The following is a 19,153-nucleotide window of genomic DNA, read 5'->3' as shown; positions in this document are numbered from 1 at the left end:
TAGAGGAGGCAGAGGTGGGAACACCCAAGATGCCCGAGGGTCCCCAGAAGCCAGAGTCACTGTGGTTTGGGGACAGGGGACAGCAGCTCCCTGGGGCAGCAGCCCCTGGCCGGCCTTACCTGCTCTCCCTTTCCGCCGCTGCTCTTCTTCTTGTTCAGTCAGGTACTCCCCAGTCTGGTATTTTCGGCTCTTCTGCCGTCTCCGTTTCTTCCTCTTCACCAGGCCCTCCTCCTCGTCTTCCTCCTCCTCCTCGTTGGTGTCCCACATCTGCCGGGCAGCCTCTGTCCTCCAGGGCATCTCTCGGGCTCGCCACAGGTGCCTGCGGCCCTGGCTCAGCAGGGTCTTGTCCTGGGCATGGTGGCTGCGGTACTGGGTGTCCCGTTGGGTCTTTCTCACCTTTCGACGCTTGGCCGGGGTGGGGGTCACCTCCTCTTCCTCCTCGGTGGGGAAGACTTCCTGGCTTCCCATGTCACTGTCTGCCATGCCAGCAAAGGAGCTACAGATGCTTCCTGTGGACGGGATGTACAGAGGACGGTCAGGTACCTCTTCAAAGGACCAAGAGTATGGTGTCGAAGCAAGTGCCCTGGATTAGGAGTTTGAAGGTCTGGGTTCGAGTTCAGGCTCTGCCAGTTATTGGCTGTATGCTCTCAGAAAGTTCCTTCACTTCTGTCTCCTCGTCTATAAAATGAGAATACTGTTCTCTGCCTTACTGACCTCACAGGACTGTTCTGAGGCTCAAATGAGATAATTCACCCTTAAGCGCTTTACAGGGTCCAATATATTACACAGCTATCAAGTATCCAAACCACACACCCTTCCTCATCCACGCTGCCCTGCCACTTTCATTCACTCCACAAACTCTTACTTAGTGCTTATAAGGTGCCAAGACTTGTCTGAGGGCCAGAAAAGGGCCACAGGGTTTAGTAGAGGGTGAGGGAGGGCAGACTGACATGGCGCCCCCACCCATGCTCACTACGTGACCCCCAATCTTGCTGACAGAGCCACCCTGGGCAAGCGGAGTTGTCACCAAAGAGTCTCAGGAAAAGTGAAGCAAGAAGGGAGCCCCTTTCCTGTGACACAGCCTGCGTTAGTCCCGCCCAAATGCTCCTCAGCCAGGCCCTCTTCCCTTCATTGACCCCACCTCCTATTGAGCAGCCAAGAGTCCAGGGGTGGAGCTTTCTCCCCAGCTCCACCCCCTGCCCCGCTGCAGCTGTTCCTCACCGTTGGGCAGGCACTTCCCTCTCCTCTCCCCACCACCCCAGGATGATGGGACCTTTCCTACCCTCCTCTGCCACCCGGCCAAGAGGCCATTTTCCTCCCCACGCCTGCCTTCAATTCTGCTAACAACAAGCACAGTCCTAAATTGGCCCGGTTTAGTGATCCAGGAGATCTGACATCTTTCTCAGAAGCAGCTCTGAGATACCACCATCTTTCTCTCAAGGCCCGGCTATTAACTCGACAATCCCCAAACCCAAGCGAGGTCAGCAGAAGAAAGAAGTGGTTCGAGGGAATTCCCTGGTGGTCCAGTGGTTAGGACTCCACGCTTTCACCGCCGAGGGCCCAGGTTCAACCCCTGGTTGGGGAACTAAGATTCCACAAGCCGCGAGGTGCGGCCAAAAAAGCAAAGAAAAGGTTCGAGGCCAACAGAGTGGCAGTGGCTCTTGACCAAAGCTTCAAGTCAGTCAGTCAGACCGCTTAAAGACAGCAAATATCCAGCAAACTTTCCATTATACAGACTAGGCAGGGAACGAAGTGTTCTAGTTAATCTAATATTCTGGTTAACACGAATCACCATAGAGATCACACGGGGATCACCAATTTCCAAAGAATCAAATACACTACAATGTGTTTAACACTAAAACGGGAACGGCTGTAATGTAATCGCTCTTTGATGATTCAGAGGACACTTCAGGATTTTTCGAGGCCTCCAGGCTGTCATTACAAGCCCCAATTACCACCACGCTCTCCACGTGCTGAGGTGCCCGTTAATAGAATGTCAGATAACTGAGTTTACACTGTGCCCTGCTTCCCCATTCCATCCACTTTGCATGGAAATCTGGGTGAACCGGGGCAACCATTTCTAGCACTAAGTACCAACTTGGAGGCTAGCAGGCAACAGTAGTAGCTAGAAAGGGCTATCCTTTTTTAGACACTGGGGGTTGACCAATACAAGTTCAGGGGACCAGAGGTGATTCTGCTGGCCCTCACGACTCACTGACCATTTCCAATTTGGATGATGCCTGGCGCACAGGGCAAGAGGACAGAGGCCCAAAGGTTAAATGTCTGTGCCAGAGACTGGCCCCCAAAATCACGAGATGCCAAAGCCTGGAGTAGAACCAGTTTTCCTGAGTGGCACAGGCCTTTCCTCTTTCCACCATTGGCTGCCAACAAGAGATGTCAAATCCCTGTTATGAAAAGCTAAGTAAATCATCCTAAAACCGTGGGCAACGACTCAGCTCCTACCCTGGGCTCTCTCGTCTCTGCAAGGAGCTGGGCATCTTGGCACGGTGAATCAAATTCCCAACTCTCCACCTGGGCCAATGGCAAAATCGCTCGACCAGACTTCTACCTCTCTGCAGAGAAGTGCCAAGATGGGCCTCAGCCTCAGACTCACTCACCAGACTGACTGCGCGTCCGTGTGCTCAGGACCACGGGGATGAAGTCACGGAAACTGCTCTTTGCCTTCTTCTCCAAGGAACCTGGAGTGGTGTGTGGTTTCAGGGTAGAAGGCAGAAATATCACAATCAGAGTCTCAGGACAGGAAAGCCTCCCCTACCCTCCCAACCCAAGAGGCTCAAATGGAGAACTCAAGGGAGGGTTTGTGTTCTCCCTGCATTACATTTATTAATTCCCCTATGCTGCTATCACCTACGTATCTCTTTTAGAGAAGGAGCTTTTCCCGGTGGTTTTTGAAAACTGGGAGTTGGGTCATTTTTGCTGACACTAAAAAAGGCAGTGCACGGCATCGATTCGCCGGCACGCCACAAAGTGGAAGGCCCGGTTGTCTGGACGACTGTGAGGCTGCTGCGCCTCCACAACGTTATAACTGAGTTGGAGCAGGTCCCAGAGAAGGGCAACCTCCATGAATCGTAGAGGATTGAGCAAGGCAGGAAGATGGGAGCGGGGAGCGGCGGACAGCGGAAAACTGCTATATAAGAACAGACTAGAAAGAGGCAGGTCACGTCAGACAGGCAAGGCTATGAACACTGGCTACTATGGGCAGGAATACACGGGCTTCTCTCTGCTGAGGGCGCCAAGGAACTATTAGTGGCAGAGCATATGGGTTACATACACACCTCCCCAACCCAAACATCCTGTGTGTCCCTAAATAATAAGGGTTTAGGACTCCTCCAACCCTTCTAGCTAGCTAGCTATTAATTTTTAACTTTTATAATGGGAGTTTCCAAATATACCAAAGGTAGACAAAACAGTGTAAATAACCCCCATTTGGTCTTAATCCTCATTAAACCCATTTCTTCTCTGAGCCCAGACCCACTGCAGGGTAACAGGTTGGCTACTCTGTTGTAGGACTGACTCTTGTCTGTCTGAAAGGCACCTCTTCAGAGTGTGCCTTATTCTAGCAATCAGGGTGAGCAGCATAAGCCCCCACTCCCGTCTCCCTTCTCCCTCCGCTTAGATTTCAGAGGTGTCAATTATATCTTCCTCCTGGGACTTCCCTGCTGGTGCAGTGGCTAAGACTCCATGCTTCCCATGCAGGGGGCCCGGGTTCAATCCCTGGTCAGGGAACTAGATCCCGCACGCCGCCACGAAGATCCCGTGTGCCGCAACGAAGACCCGGCACAGCCAAACAAGTAAATAAACAAATAGTTTTTTCAAATTATATCTTTCTCCCACAGTGAGGAAGTCTCACTTTCCTGGTCAGTTTCAGAGCCCCTCCCCCCCCCACCCGCCACAGGGATCCCTCTGCAGCCCATCAAGAGGGCCAGGACCCGCGGGGCCTACCTTCCTCGTGGCCATCGGCTCGTTTTCCTGGAGACTGGGACTCCGGCTTTGTTGGTTTCCGGTGCTTGTGCTTTACCCTGACTCCATTGTGCTCTTTTCCTGATTCTGAAGCCCCCCTGGGGCTTTTCTTGGTGGGTTCCTGGGGGTCACTAGGTGGCTTCCGGCACTGTGGAGAGGTGGAGAGAGTCAGGCCTGAGGTCAGTTTCACTTCTTAAAAAAGCTCTCTTAATGTTGAGCCCTGTGCCCTGATACTGACACACGGATACAAGCTTCCCAGGTGGAGGCTGGGGGAAGGGGCCGCCCGCTGCCTTCCACAGTGGGCTACAGAGGCTTTTTGGACTGAATCCAGTGCCCTAGCTAATCCCCATAGACATCCATACCCCACCATTTGAAACACGTCCACAGAGTCTGCATTCACAAGCCGAATAAACACCCAAAGTCATTTGAAAAGGTGCAAAGTCAGGCCCCATACTCTCTATATCCGAACAGCAATAGAGAGATGGACAGAAAACAAAAATGCCTCTTCTGCAAGTTGGATGACTACATTGTTCAAATAACTTCACTGTGAATAGTACTGACACCAACAACTGAAACGAATTCTCATATGGGCCAACTCGAGAAAAATTATCTATTTTCACACGTAGATTAATACCAGAAAAAAAGATTCAACTAAGGCAAGAAGAAAAGTCTACCACGGCAACAATTCCAATCTCCCCGTACTTAGGAAAGACACCGAAAAGGCCCAGGCATTTTCAATAATGACCCTTTACACTCTGAGGCCCTTTCACCTTTTCCAAACAGTCTCTCTAATATTCGATTTGTTCTTCCCAACAACCCAGAGAGGAAAAGCTAATATCACACCCTTGAACAGACGAGGAAACTGAGCCTCCAAGATAAGAGGTTAAATGATTTGTCCAGGGCAACACAGCCCAAGGCGTCCACTTGCTCAGGGGCCGTCAGGGACCAGGCAAACCTGCAAGTTAGCTGCTCTGTGCCTGCAGTGAGAAAACGGCTGAGCTAGGACTAAGACCCAGGGCTCCTGGCGCCCAGCCCGGGCCTCTTCACCTCAGCTCTCACTCCTCTTCTTCCTTACTTGTGTCCTCCACTGGTTTTGGTCATCCCCACTCATACCTACTGCCCGGCGCATGCAGTAGGCACAATGGTTGTGCTTACACATTGCAAGGACACTCTTGAGCCTAGCAGTCACACATTCTCACAAGCTTTGAGATCTCTGCATGCCACCCAACAAGAAATAGGGCAAGGTAGCGATTTCTAGTATTGTAGTATCCAGGGAGTGCAGAGTAAGCAAAACATTTTAACAATGACAGCGGGCCCTAGGAAGAAAGGAAGAGTTGTTTTCCCCCTAAGCAGACCCGCACGCCACATTCTAAAAGGTTATCACGGCCCAGCTCCAGCTAAGGGGATGGCAGATGTCTTACTGATGCAACGTTTTTCCAGCGGGGGGAATATGTCTCCATAGAACCACCATTCCCCATCAAATTCCAGGGACTCCTGCTATCCCATGAACTCCTGCTTCTTATTTGGCAGAGGGCTGAGCTGAAAATTCAGTTTCTCCCTTTACTTGCTGCCAGTTCCTATAAACCAAAGTGTTAGGAGAAAGAAAGAAATGGGAAGGAAAGAGGAAGATGGGCAACTGCTGCTTAAAGTGTGACCTTCAGGTATGGCCACAGAACAACTACCTCAAGTCAGGCGGAATAAAGTTCAGTGCGTGTCAATTTGAACATGTCATATTTATTTCTGAATATCATTTTTAGCTGGCTCTTTCAAGTACAGATCATTAACTTTTACTTCATAAGAGAGACAAAAACAAGTAAAACAGAACATCTAGAAGGGATCTGTGTCTGTATGTTCTGCAAGGGCAACACTCAGAGTAAAAATATATCATCACACACTCCAACTTAGGCAAAAAGTTGCGGTGATGAAGAGACCATGTAAGATGAATGTTCTGGTTAACAGAGTTTTGAAGGGTTTTCCAAAGAACTTTCCAAAAGATGAGAAGACAACCAGCACCAGATGAAGCAGAACTTTCTTTGCTGATGATTCAGAAGGTCCTTCAGGATTCCGCACGGCCTTGGGGCAGGTGGTGTAGGAGACAGGAGACTGATTCTTTTTTAAAAATATTTTTATTTAATTGTTTTTATTGAGGTAACATTGGTTTATAACATTATATAAGTTTCATGTACATAACATTATATTCCTACTGCTGTATACACTACAGAGAGTATTCTGATTCTTGGCCATACCCTGAAAGAGGCTGCTTTGAATTGACCCCTCATTTTAGTTTTGCTAATCAATGGTTTCTTTCTCAGGAAAATGGAACATAAGAAAAGAAAGATCTAAGTTATTTGCTTTCCGGAAAAACGGACATTTACTAAATCATTACAGGAAGTTGCCAAGGGCTGCTTCAAAGCTCCTGATGCTGTGACTTTATTCTCTGCCCTCTGCATCTGTCAGTGGGCCCAGTGAACTGTTCATCTAATATAGGAAGGGGCAGTGCCTGCCTGTCAGCGAGTCACCTGCAAGACAAAAGCTCCATGAGGGTCTATCCTATTTGTAATACTAATGATATCAACAGCAGCCACTAACACTTCCTGAGCACTTACTATGTGCCAGGCACTGTTCTAAGCATTTACACATATCACTTCATTTTATCTTTTTTTAACAATAGCTTTGTTGACATATAATTTACTGAGATATATCATACACTTATTTACGTTTATTATTCAACTGTTTTTAATACAATCACAGAAATGTGTAAGGATCATCACTATCTAGTTCTAGAACTTTTTCATCACCCCAAATAGAAACCCTGTACCCATTAAGCTGTCACTCTCCAATTCCTCATCCCCGACAGCCTTAGGCAACTACTAATCTACTTTCTGTCTCTGTCAATTTGCCCATTCTGGACATTTCACATCATCATTTCATTTAATCTTTACACAGCCCTATGAGTAGGTACTATCACTGTCTCATTGTATAGATGAGGAAACTGAGGGCGAGAGAGATGAAGTAACTTGACTGATATCACATAGCTAGGAAGAATTAGAACCAGGATTCAAACTCAGGCACTGTGCCTGGCTCCAGAAAGCATACTCCTCACCAAAATGCTGTACTGCCCTCCTGAAGATGTATTCCCACTGCCTGGGAAGGACTGGCACATAGTAGCCGCTCAACAAATACTTGCTAAATGGTCAGTGAAACAGCTATACATAAGCAGAGTGGAAGATAGTGTGGCATAGCTCAAGATGAACATGAACTTTATTTTTCTTTTTTTCTTTTAATTTTTTTAAATTGGGGTATAGTTGTTTTAGAACGTGAACTTTAGAGCCAATGAGACTGGAGTTTGAGTTCCACTTCTGTCATTTAGTAGCTGTGTAACTTTGGGTAACTTACTCATTTTCTTATCTGTGAATTGGGTGTAGTGTTCACCTCATAGGGTTATTTGAAGGATTAAGTTAGATAACATACGTAGAAAGCACTTGGTATATAGTAGGAATTCAACAAACGGTAACAACTATAATGACATGAACTATTATTATTACCACCAAGAGCAGATTGCAGTTACCTGAGCAAATGCTAGACATATGCTTTACTGTGTAGTGACCTATGTTCCTACTTGGCATGTCTCTGCCGTACTGAGGTGGTCATGGGGTCACTGAGAAAAACCCACCCAAACTCTACTCCCAGGGTTCTTAACCTGGAGCCCATGGGTGGGCTTTGGGGAGTGGGTTGGGTCCATGAGCCCCTTGAAATTATGGGCTAAGTTCGGAGGTCATGTTTCGGGGGACAGGGTTCACAGCTCTCATCAGCTTCCCAAAGTGCTCTATGCTCCAAAAAAGACTATGAGTTTCTGCCACAAACAAATTCATAGTGCTCTGGCTAGAAATCTATTCAACATCCAGTTTGAAGCCTTGTTAACATAACCTCAAATTGCTCCATATTTTGAATAAGCCCTATCCTCAACTGCTTCAAGAATCTCCTTGATCACTAGTGTCCTTCAGATCCTCTTTGGAGGAACACTGGATTCAGGCCAAGTCCTCTTAGCCCACCTTTTTGCCTAGAACCCTGCCATCATCCTTAGCCTATTAAGAACCCAGACCCAGATGCCCATCTGCCTTGGACACCAAATTCCCAATGGGCTGAAACCTACAGCTGCCACCCCAAGCATTAGGGGGATAGGAAACTGGTGGATAAGCCCAGAAGCTGAATTGGCTCGAGCCCCACAAAACTCCAAGAAAATCCTGAGCAGGCTTACCCCGGTGGTGCAGAGAACAATCTTGTCAAAGGCCCCTTGCCTCCCTGGACCCTAAGCTCTCAAGGCCAGCAGTCATCTTAGAAGAGGAAAAGGAAGAATGGCCATGCAAGGAAGGGCCTGTTATTAATTGATTTCCCTCCCCGTATCGTACGGTATTCTTCCACTTTCCAACCTCATCTGGGACAATGGCTTTCCTAGCCTCAGGGACCGAATCATTTCCCACATCTACAAAATAGAAGCCCACCCCTCCCCACGCTAAAACACCATATATGGAGAATGTTACTTGGTAAGGGTCACGATTCACTTTACACAAGCCTTCCAATCAGTTCAGTTCACAGAGCTACTCAAGAACACTGCATGAGGGCTTCCCTGATGGCACAGTGGTTAAGAATCCGCCCACCAGTGCAGGGGACAAGGGTTCTATCCCTGGTCCGGGAAGATCCCGCATGCCGCGGAGCAACTAAGCCCGTGTGCCACAACTACTGAGCCTGCGCTCTAGAGCTCGCAAGCCACAACTACTGAGCCCACGTGCCACAACTACTGAAACCCGCGCGCCTAGAGCCCGTGCTCCGCAACAAGAGAAGCCAATGCAATGAGAAGCCTGCGTGCCGCAACGAAGAGTAGCCCCTGCTTGCTGCAACTAGAGAAAGCCCACGTGCAGCAACGAAGACCCAACGGAGCCATAAATAAATAAATAAATAGATAGATAGATAGATCCATAAATAAATAAATAAATAAATAAAATTAAAGAACGCTGCACGAGGTTGACGTCTGCAGGACAAAGCAGACCGCTGGGGTCTCGGCCCGGCCCTCAACCTCAGCCCAGCACTCACCTTGGGTCCAAGGGAACTGCGGACCACAACCTTGGCTTGTGGCTGCTGCTCCTCACCATCCTTCTCTTTGCCACTCTTCGTTTTCTTGAGCGGCAGAGATTCGGTCACCCCATCGGTCACCACCGAGTCTGGCTGCCACTTGTTCTTGCAAGGAAAGACACCTACACTTTCCTGTTTCACTCGAGCCTGCCCGGCCTTACTCCGCACTTCAGCTTGGCCCCTCTGGGTAGCTGCTGGGAGGCCATCGGCCCGGAAGCAGGTGGCTAAATTGAAGACCACATCACCATCCACCTTCTCCATTTTCACCCGCCCCAGGTCCACCTGGCTTCCGAGCTGTGCAAGGTCTGTGCTGGAGGCCCTCTTGCCGCTCGGGACCACGTCCAAGATGAGTTCCTTGGGGCGGCTGTCATGAGGTAGCAAAGGCAGCTCGGGCATCTTGTGCAGGTTCTGGGGGGTGGCCAGGACCAGCTCATGGGACATATAGGTGGCCAGCACTTGGTTCTTAGGCTTCGTGTCTCCTGCCAGCTTCAGGCCGCAAGCCCCCTGGGGGCCTTCCAGCTTAGGAGTGCTGTCGGGGCAGAGGTGGCTCTCTGATTCCTCAGGCCCCTGATTCACTCTCAGGTCCCCACTGCTAGGCTGCACAGACAGTGCCAGGGTCCCTGTCTGAGGGCTGAGCGTCAGGAGGACGGGGTTCACTTGTTCCTCGTAAGGCTTGGCAGCAATCCGGCAAGTTTTGTTCTTTGTGCCCGTGTCCTGCTCTGGAGCAAAGGGGCCCCCGGGCCGTGGCTGCCCCTCGGGAAGTCCATGCACAGCCTCACTAGGGCCAAGGGATGGCACACCAGAAAACTCAGAAACGACGCTGGTGGGCCTGATGGGCACCCCCTGGCTGGGGGTCAGCTGCCCGGCACTGGAAATGCCGATGGAAAGCAGAGACGCCTGGTGGTATGGTGACCAGCCAACAGGCAGGACCTGGGTGCTGGTGGATTTCCCGTTGACTGAACACCGTGGGTAAATATTTGCTGGCCCTGTGGGCTTCCAGAGGGAGAGCTCCTTGGTTTGGCAGCCCGGCAGCCCAGGGGCGATGCGGGCTGGGGTGTAACGCTTGACTGTGCTTGGCTGTCCCTCAGTCCCAGCCTGGCTGCCCTTCTTGCCACAGGGGGCACCAGTGCTCTTGGGCTCTCCTTGATCGATGATGGAGATGGGCTCCTGCTTGGGGAGATGGCGGGGGTCTCGGTTGAGGCCCAGGTTGGGGTCTTTGTTCAGCAGGAGGGACGCAGGCACTGGGTTGGCCACTCCCACGTAGGTGCCGGGAATGGTGCTGATCAGCGCAGTGGAGTTCTTCACCCAGGTGCTTGGGTCCCCGTTCCTCACGATCTCAGGAAAGATGACGAAGGGCGAGGAAGTGGAGCCCAGGCACGAGGTGACATTGCTGCCAGCAGCCTGGGTCGTGCGCTGGGACCTAGACAGGACTGTGGAGAGGAGGGCCTTGCTGCTGGTGTGCACGGGGGTCAACACAGGCATGGGAGGCGTCTTGCGCTGGTTCGGCAACGGGAGCTTCTGCCGGTTGGACTTGGAGGAGAGGTCCAGGGGCATCTCGCTGCACTCAGGCGGAGAGGCCATCTCTCGCTCCAGCTGTGGAGGTGACTTGAGGGGAGAGAAAGTGACGGAAGTCCCTTCTGTTTGTTGCTCATTGCCACCTGGCATCTTGGCAGGATGCGGTGGGGCTGAGCTCACGCTGGGGGCTGGCAGCAGAGGCTGTGGTGGTGGAAGCACCTTGGCAGAAGCAGTGGAGAGGGAAGTATCTGCCAAAGGCCCGGGGACCCCATCGGGTGCAGGCTGGGTGCTGGTGCTGCTGGACGGGGAAGCGCAGGGGAGCCTGTTCACCTCCAGAGAGACCAGCTTGGACTCCGAAGTCAGAGGCCGGGCCACAGAAAATGCATATGGGTAAGACCGCAGCTCTGGGGAGGCCAGCACCCCAGGGAGACACCTGTCCTGCAGGTAGGATGGCAGGACAGGGAGTGTAAGGGTGGAGGAGACTCCCAGGGTGGTTGGCAGTGTGGCCACGCTGAGTGGCTGCCCACAACTTGGAGGTGGGATATAGACCAGCGGCTGGCTCGGGGTCAGCACTGTCCCTGGCTGAAATGACAGGGGGACTTTTTGCATAGCTGGTGCCTGAGCTGCAGGAAAACACACTCGACTCAAACTAAAGGACGCCGGGATGGGTGCAGAGGTGGGAATGGCAGTGGGCGTGGCAGCCGGCATGGGCGTGGGGGCTGGGGTGAAGATTGGGGCTGGGGTGGGTGCAGGCACCGGCGTGGGAGCAAAGGCAGGGATGAGGGTGGGGGTAGAAGGTGGGCCAGAGGACGGGGTCGGGGTGGGCATCGGCACCGACGGAGGGGCGGGAGCTGCCGGAGGCGTGGACGACGGCATCGGAGCCAGAACTGGAGTGGGGACAGGTGCGAGGACCAGGGTCGGAGCCGAAGGGGGCACGGGAGCCTGGATCAGAGCCAAGGGAGGAGCTGAAACTGGGACTGAGATGGGGGTAGGGGCCGGAGCCGACAGGGGGACGGGGCCCGACGGGGGAGCAGAAGCTGGCACGGGCACCAAGACTGAGGCCGAAACCGAAAGAGGGTTCGAATCGGAGATGAGTGTGGGCACTGATGGTGGCGCCGGAGCCAGAGCCGGGACTGGTGCTAAGGGAGGGGAAGGGGCCGGAACCGAAGTGGCAACCTGGACGGGAACGAGCCCGGAATGGGGCACCGGGGCGGGGACAGAGAGGGGGACCTGGAATGGATCTGGAACAGATGGGGGGACAGAGGCTGAACTGGGAGCCGGGGGGCAGATGGGGGCTGGCAGCGGACTGAAGTTAGTGGTAACCAGAGGCAGGGTGCCCTCCACGGGGACGCCAGTTCCTAGAGTTGCCAAAATGAAAGTATTCTTCTCCCCGACACCCTGCCGAGAGTCCAAAGCCTTCGCCCCAGCTGGCGAGCAGTCCACCTGTTTGCTCATTTGGGTGCTGAGGGGAGTCCAGGAGCAGTCGGCCGTGCCGTTGCTGGCCTCTGGGCCGTCGGAAGTGGGAAGCTTGAGCCCGTCTCCCGGGCTGCTCAGTGGCACCAAGGGGCCCCCCGCCTCTGCCACATTCCCAGCATAGTCCATTTTCGGCTGGGCGTCGTCAGGCCTGTCTTCTGACTTGTGCCCAAGTTTTTCTGTTGCACTGCCATCTGGGTCTGCCCCCCGGGCATTGCTGCCACTTCCAACTGCCGTGAGCTCCACCTGCAACGACAGAGCAGCGTGCCCATCTTAGCGAGCTCTCTGTAGATCGTGCAAGTGTCCCGAGGCCCGGGAGAGGTGACTGCTGGTCCTCTTTGCAACTCGACCAACCAGGCAGAAGCAAAGAGAAGCTGGCCAATTTCTGTCTCACATACAGCAACTCCTGGGAAACACCCTGTCCTTTCCTGGCCCCCTTCTTGGGATGGCAGGCTGGGCACATTGCCTGAGCAGTTCAGCTCCACCCGTTGGCAGGTGGCATGTGGTTCTGCATGGCCCCTTACCTTGGAAAAACTGCTGACACAAAACTCCTGAGATCCAAAGCGCTGGCAGTCACCTGTCGTGGACTCCTCATCAGAAAGAGGTGCTCTTCTAGCGTGGGAGACACAACCAGAAAAGGGACATGAGGCCTAGTCTTCAGGCCACCACCACCTTCCCCAGAACGCCCCCTGCCTGCCTGGGTTCCCATAAAACCCTCCTGTCTCGCTTCCCTTGGTGGCTTGGGGGAATCACAAGGAACTAGGGGTGGGGGAGGTCCAGGCTGCAAACCGGAGCCTCCGTGCCCAGCTTTTCAAGTTCCTGCAAAGGAGCCTGATCTGACTAGACTCCCCTCTTTGGGCTGTGTATTCTAGGGTTCTCACCAGGAGTGTGGAGGACCCCAGCACCTTTGCCTTGTCCCTAGAGCTTATCCATCAAGGTGACCGTCCAGGAGGTACTGGGCATTGCCAGAAGGGGAGAGATAATTCACAGAAGATCCCAAAAGGCATGCAAACTGCTTTTCTCGTAAATATGATCTTATTTTAAGTCTACAGGGAAAGCTGGCTGCAGGTACCATAAGGGTAACCCTTTCCTAAAACAAATAACCACCCCCATTGTGTTTCATGTTCTAAATCCAAATCATCACCTAGTCACCTGATGAGCTTGCCTAGAGCAGATACACATTTATTAGCGCACATAATGATACTGATTTGAGGCAGGTCACTGAGCATCAAGGGGCACTTCAAGGGCACGACTTCTTTCCCTCTAGGGTATCTCTTCCCCTTTTCTAGGGTACCAGAGAGCTCAAGCCAGCACCCTCCTTCCTACCTTTCTGCTCTTGCTTGCATCCTATCCCCTTCCAGCTCCCCCACTCTCTGCTTGGCCTCCCAGCACCACTGCATTTTCTCCCATCGCAAAGGGAAGGAAGCCTTCAAGGCTACAGACCCCGAATTCAAGTTGGTACATTGCAGAGGGAAACGCTCAAGGCCAGAGAGCTGGTTCCCAAAGGAGGAAAACTCAACTGTACCCTCACCTCCTCAAAATGTCTTCTCTAAAATTTGGGCAAGAATCTTAGAAAATGGTATATCCTGACCAAAAAAAAAAAAAAAAAGGTCAGACTGGGAGGGTGAAGTTGAAGAGAAGACAAACACCCACTGGAAGTTTGGTATTTTGAGTTATAGCAAGAACGTGCCACTGCTGCCCTAGGGAAGACACCAGTGGGGCAGGAGCCATGGTGTGAGTGGCCAAGTGGAAAGCTGAGGTGCAAGAATAAAGCTCCAGAGGAAGCCCTGAGATGTGGTTCCTAGGGTGCAAAGCACAGGAATGCTCTGTGCACCTCTGGGGAGCTAGACTGCCTTGGGGTTTGCCCCCCTTCTTCAGAGCCTCGACCTGAGCTCTGCAACAGCAAGGGAAGAAGCCAGCATCTGCCTCACCAGCCATCCTAACCAAAGGGCAGTCAGGGCGCCCACAACCAACCCCCACAAGAACTAACTCCTTCCCTCCCACTGGAACAGGGCACCGTTGACAGACCCCAAAATTGTACCTGGGGCAAGAGAAGCAAAAAAGGCAAGGGGATCACCGCGGGCCTCTCCCCATCTTTTCAGGGCTCCAGAAAGGACTAACGGGGGGGAAAGGCTTGTTCCCTTTAAAAGGCATCTAGGCTGGCAGAAGTGGGAGGGTTCCACTGCTGGCAGTGACTGCTGGTGACAAACAGAAATGATCATAAGGAGAGAGGAGGGCTGGAGATGCAGTTGGGGTCCCAAGGAAGGGGAGCCTGAGGGAAAGGGCAAACATACTTCGACATCAACCCCTGAGAGCCCAGAAAAGCAAGACCAATACCCTGCCTTAGGCCAGGCCAGGGATGGTTTTGCGGGGAGGATGGTGATGAGGAAAAAGGAGCAGCAGGGAACCACCCCCCTTCACCAACCCCACATGAGGGACCACAGAGGGGAGACACTATTTCCATTTCTCCCTTCCTGACCATACAAAGGGGAGTTCAGCTGCATATTCGGCCCTCCTTGCTCGGCTCCCACCCTGCATAAAGTCACCTTGAAAGTAGAAACCCTGCCTTCGAAGGCAGCCACCAGAGAACGGCAGAGCCACCGGCCCAGAGACTCTGGAGGTGGCAGCGACAACAGCAGTCCTGGCTACTCCAGCCATACCCACACCTGAGTGCCAGCCCCCAAAGGCTCTGGGAAAATGTCCTGCGGCCACGTTTCAAACCCTCTGAGGAGAGGGGTGTGTAAAGCCAAGCAAACGTTAAATTGCTCCATTGAGAGAAGAGCCTGGGACAGAGACAGCTTGCAGGGCAGGGGTGCATGGGGAGAGGAGGGTCAACCGGGCAAGATTAGGAGGGCGTGGGTGGCGGGGAGAAGGGAGCAGGGGTCAAAGCAGGCTTCAGTCAGGTCTGAAAATCAATCCCACTGTTTCTTCCCAACAGAGATGACCCTGGGCCGTTATGCTCAAGGCTTTGTTGAACCTAAACCAGAAACAGCCATAACCTTTCAGGGCTGTTTTCCTAATTATTAAGGACTAGCACCACTGTCAAACCAGACCTTTTTCAGTTCCTGTTGGGCCCTAACTACATGGCACACATCTCGCTTAGATCCCAGCCCCTGCAGACTTCCCATAGCACCCCAAGACTGCCTTCATTCCAGCCAAGGTCTCCCCCAAACACACCATGTGAGAAATATCAGCCCTCACCTGAAACTCCTACTCATCCCCCAAGCCCCGGCGCAAAGGTCACTGCCTCTGGGAAGCCTTCCCTTATTCCCCCAGGAAGTTTTTCATTCTGGCCTCTAGACTCCCACGGGACCTGTACACGCCACTCGACAGCACTTACCACCAATATCCCATGACTACTGGTTTGCTCTGATTGAGTTTAATAAATGTTTGGTGAATGAAGGCATGAATGGGTACAAGAAAGGAAACAGCAAGCAAGCAAACAGAGGGACTTAGCTGGAGGCTTGTCTAGAGTCGGCCACCTGAGGCCAGCATAAAGCCCAGTCCCCAGTTTCTACAGTCCTCAGCTACATCTGATGGCGCCGGGCAGGCTTCTCAAACATAACTTTAAGAGTTAACCCCCAGATGCAGCTTTACACCCAAAATGTTGAAGTTCTACAGGTGGTCAAGGGCTAAGGAAGATGGTTTTTAAATAAGGTGAGATCACATTTTGGAAATCAGCTATAGCATGGCCTGGGCTGTAGTGGGAAGGTGACAGCAATGGGTAGATGAGATCAGAAGTGTCAACACTTAAAAAAGGTCATCTTAACCACCTGGCATATTTGGTAATCTAACATCCCAAGAAAGGTCCATAAGGAGGGAAAATCAGGTTCAGGCCCACTTCCTGGTCCTTTTTCAGAGGGGATTTAGAATAGACAGTAAACTAAGGTAACTTGTTCATTGATTTTTTGAAGGCTCTAGTCCAGATCTCTACATCAAAGTCTCAACTACTTATAACTAGCTGCCAATGAATACTCACGCAAATCAATACCAGCACTCTGCCTTCCCCAGATCATCTCTTAGTTATTATCTAAGGACATACGTCATATGCAAAGGAAAATACCTTTCTTGTGCAGATCTCAGAAGAATTTTGTCTTATTTTCCTTGATCTTGATTTTTATATTCTAAAATTAAATTCCGTTTAAGTCCATCTCTAACTTGTTCCTCAGTATAGACAGCATTAAACCATAGGAGCTAATGGCTTTAAAAAATAAAATAAAAAGGTCTATTCTCCTAACCTGAACCTCACACAAGTACATACTTCTCCAGTTAAGAACAGAAGAAAGTAGATACACACAAAGATGTCCATTCCTTTTCCCTTCAATATTACCAACACTCTCCCACATGCACACACACCCATGCACACACTTCCAAGATTTCCCCAAGGAAATGCCAGACCTTGAATCCCAGGAAAAGCCATATCGTTCTGTGTTCCAGGTGACTGATTGGATGTATTTGGGTTTCAACAGTCGATATATTGAAACCGGCAAGCATGGGGGAGCCGTACCTTCTCTAAAAATGGGAGAGGCATTGCAACCATCACACACAGCTCTCTGGCCAAGGGTTATGAAACTCAAATGTAGAATCTGAAGGCCATTTTGAGTGCTCTTCATATGGGGCATGATCAGGAAATGGAACAGCCTGGTCAACCCAGTATTTTGGTGAACAGAAAACTGAAAACACACGCAGATCAGGCAAGCATCACCAACTCTCCATTTCATACGAAAACTACGTTAAGCAGTTTGATCCTCCTTTGATACTTCATAAGGATCTCTCTGCGAATCATCATTAGCCTTGTGAGGCAGGGAAGTGCTGATCACCAGAATACCCACTAACAGTTTCCAGTATAAAGCTGAATGACAAAATCGCCTTTCTTCCAGGCTTAGATCAAGGACCAAAAATATCTTACACGTATCCTTGAGCACAGAACATGGATGCAGCAAATAAAACTCGCAATTGCCTGAGCTTCCCTTTAATCCACAATCTGACAGTTCTTAATGAGCAGACAAATACTAGTCGGCAAAAGGTCATCTGCTGGCCTCCTCACTTTCATCTGAACAGGGACGGCATGGCAGAGCAGGCCACTCACACAGCCCCAGCCCCAGCCCATCTCAGGAAAATTAGAAACAACCAGCAGCCTCCTCCCCAGGGTCCCCCCTCAGGCCCTGCTGCAGCTACCTCGCTAGGCAGCAGACACCGCTCACTGGAAGCCGGCAACGGCCACCTTCCCAGCCTCCTCACCTCTCCTCGTTGATGCCACACATGCGAATCCGGTCAGAACTGGTCCAGTTGTGCACGCCGCTGTAGAGCGGTGCTGTAGAGATCATGACAGCCACTCACCACCGGCTAGGACCTGCTGTGGCCACTCCCCCTGGGGAAAAAGAACTCCCAAAAATCAAAACTTGTAACACGGACAGCTGCTTTAACCACCTTTTATGCGGAAACATTTAAATAAATAAAGGTAATTAGAGCACCAAAATGTTAAAGCAGTCTCTCACAAGCCAGCCTGCTATGGAAAATTAAGGTCCAAATGGGGATGAGGGAGCACCAGCTTTCCAGGAATCCACAGGTTTCGGGATGGAGACGAGGATGCTGTTAATCACCTAGAGTGATTTTTAAATTATCTGAAAGACAGATATGCATGAGTGTTCGAGGAAATTCAATCTATTTCAGACAAGTGAGATGCCAGTATATTGTTCTACACACATTTAGCCTAACCAACTACAATTAGGGGGTCATTCCCATATATGAACAGGGCACCGAAAGACTACTGGGGAATCTTTTTTTCGTCAACTCTCCAGTCCATGAGTACTGAAGTATTTGAGTGACATAACCAATTTAAGCTCTCCAGAGGAAGCACATGCTTTCTTTATAAGCCCTTCAAAAATACTCATTCTAATTTCAAGTTAGGAGTTATATAGATATAATGCATATACCTAACCTGGTTTAAAGTGCCCTTCAGATCAGATGCCATACTCCTTGCGCTCTGACCACAAACAAACAGAAAACAATGCTCCATCAAGAACCACACATGTCTGCCCCGTCCCTTCCTATCGGTCTGTCATCCCCATGACCTACCGCCCCCTTCACCAGCCAATGTCGGGCTCTCGCCGTTGACAACCACTGCACAGCCAATTCACCTTCCAGAGAAAATGAGGCATCAAGAGAAAGAGGTTTATCCAATGAGCTTGTCTTGAGACCCTCAAACTCGAATTAACTTATTAGCTAAAAGCCTTATTCATCAAAGCTCAACTGAACAAAACCCTACAGGGATCAGAATTTTATGCTGTTCTCCACTTTCCAAAGAAGTAAACCACAGTAAAATACAGTCACCTCAGGAGTTGGTTTCATTTATCCTTTATACAATTTTCAGAGATTGTCCATATTCAACACAATATCACTTACTCATTCAACAAATATGTATTGAGCACCTACTATGTGCTGGCACTGTCCTAGGTACTGGGGATTCAATAATTAACAAAAAAGAGCAGAAATCTCTGCCTTCATGGAGCCTATATTCTAGTGGGATGAGATGGACAATAAACACGTTAAATGAGTCTGTGTTACAGTATGTTAGAAGGTGGTATAACACAGGCTAAGGGGCAAGGGCGATGGTGGGGGGCAGGGAGTGGAATGGGCTGCAATGTGTAAGTGGGTGATCAGAGTAGGTTCTGCTGAGAAGGAGACATTTAAACATCCTGAAGGAAGCAAAGAGGCGAGCCATGTGGATATCTGGGGAAGAGCATTCCAGGCAGAAGGAACAACCTTGCAAAGGTCCTTAAGGCACGAGGTGCCTGCTAAGATCAGAAAAGAGCCAGGAGGCCAGCGTGGCTGGCACAGAGGGAGCAGACAAGGGAGAGAGTCAGTGAGAGGAGAGCAGGGCCACATCCCCCATTCTCTCCTTGGTCCTCATCCTACTCCTGTCCCTGTCGCATAGGATACTGCTGCCTTCGCCCCTTCCTTTGTACTTGCCCCTTTCCTGGCTTTCCAGACCCAGTGCCTGCTGGCCTATCTGGGGCCCTTCTCTCCTGCCACCCCAGAAACCTGGCCCTCG

The 19,153-nt window shown here is 51.1% G+C and overlaps 1 protein-coding gene across 1 annotated transcript in view; it reads right to left on the bottom strand.

Moving 5' to 3' along the window:
* Nucleotides 1-19,153, bottom strand: part of BCORL1 (BCL6 corepressor like 1) — a 59,913-nt gene that overhangs the window by 23,245 nt on the left and 17,515 nt on the right. The window contains exons 3-8 of the mRNA XM_082610703.1: nucleotides 17,341-17,470; nucleotides 12,624-12,711; nucleotides 9,073-12,345; nucleotides 3,964-4,129; nucleotides 2,619-2,699; nucleotides 120-509 (exon numbers count right to left, since the gene is read on the bottom strand). Coding sequence (XP_082466829.1) covers nucleotides 120-509; nucleotides 2,619-2,699; nucleotides 3,964-4,129; nucleotides 9,073-12,345; nucleotides 12,624-12,711; nucleotides 17,341-17,426 — 4,084 coding nt within the window. The 5' untranslated portion in view covers nucleotides 17,427-17,470. The remainder of the gene's footprint in view (nucleotides 1-119; nucleotides 510-2,618; nucleotides 2,700-3,963; nucleotides 4,130-9,072; nucleotides 12,346-12,623; nucleotides 12,712-17,340; nucleotides 17,471-19,153) is intronic.

Source organism: Mesoplodon mirus, assembly GCF_964341445.2.
Source record: "Mesoplodon mirus genome assembly, chromosome: X".
NCBI lineage: Eukaryota > Metazoa > Chordata > Mammalia > Artiodactyla > Ziphiidae > Mesoplodon > Mesoplodon mirus.
The sequence above is the reverse complement of the archived record's forward strand: the minus strand, read 5'-3'. Positions and strand labels throughout refer to the sequence as shown.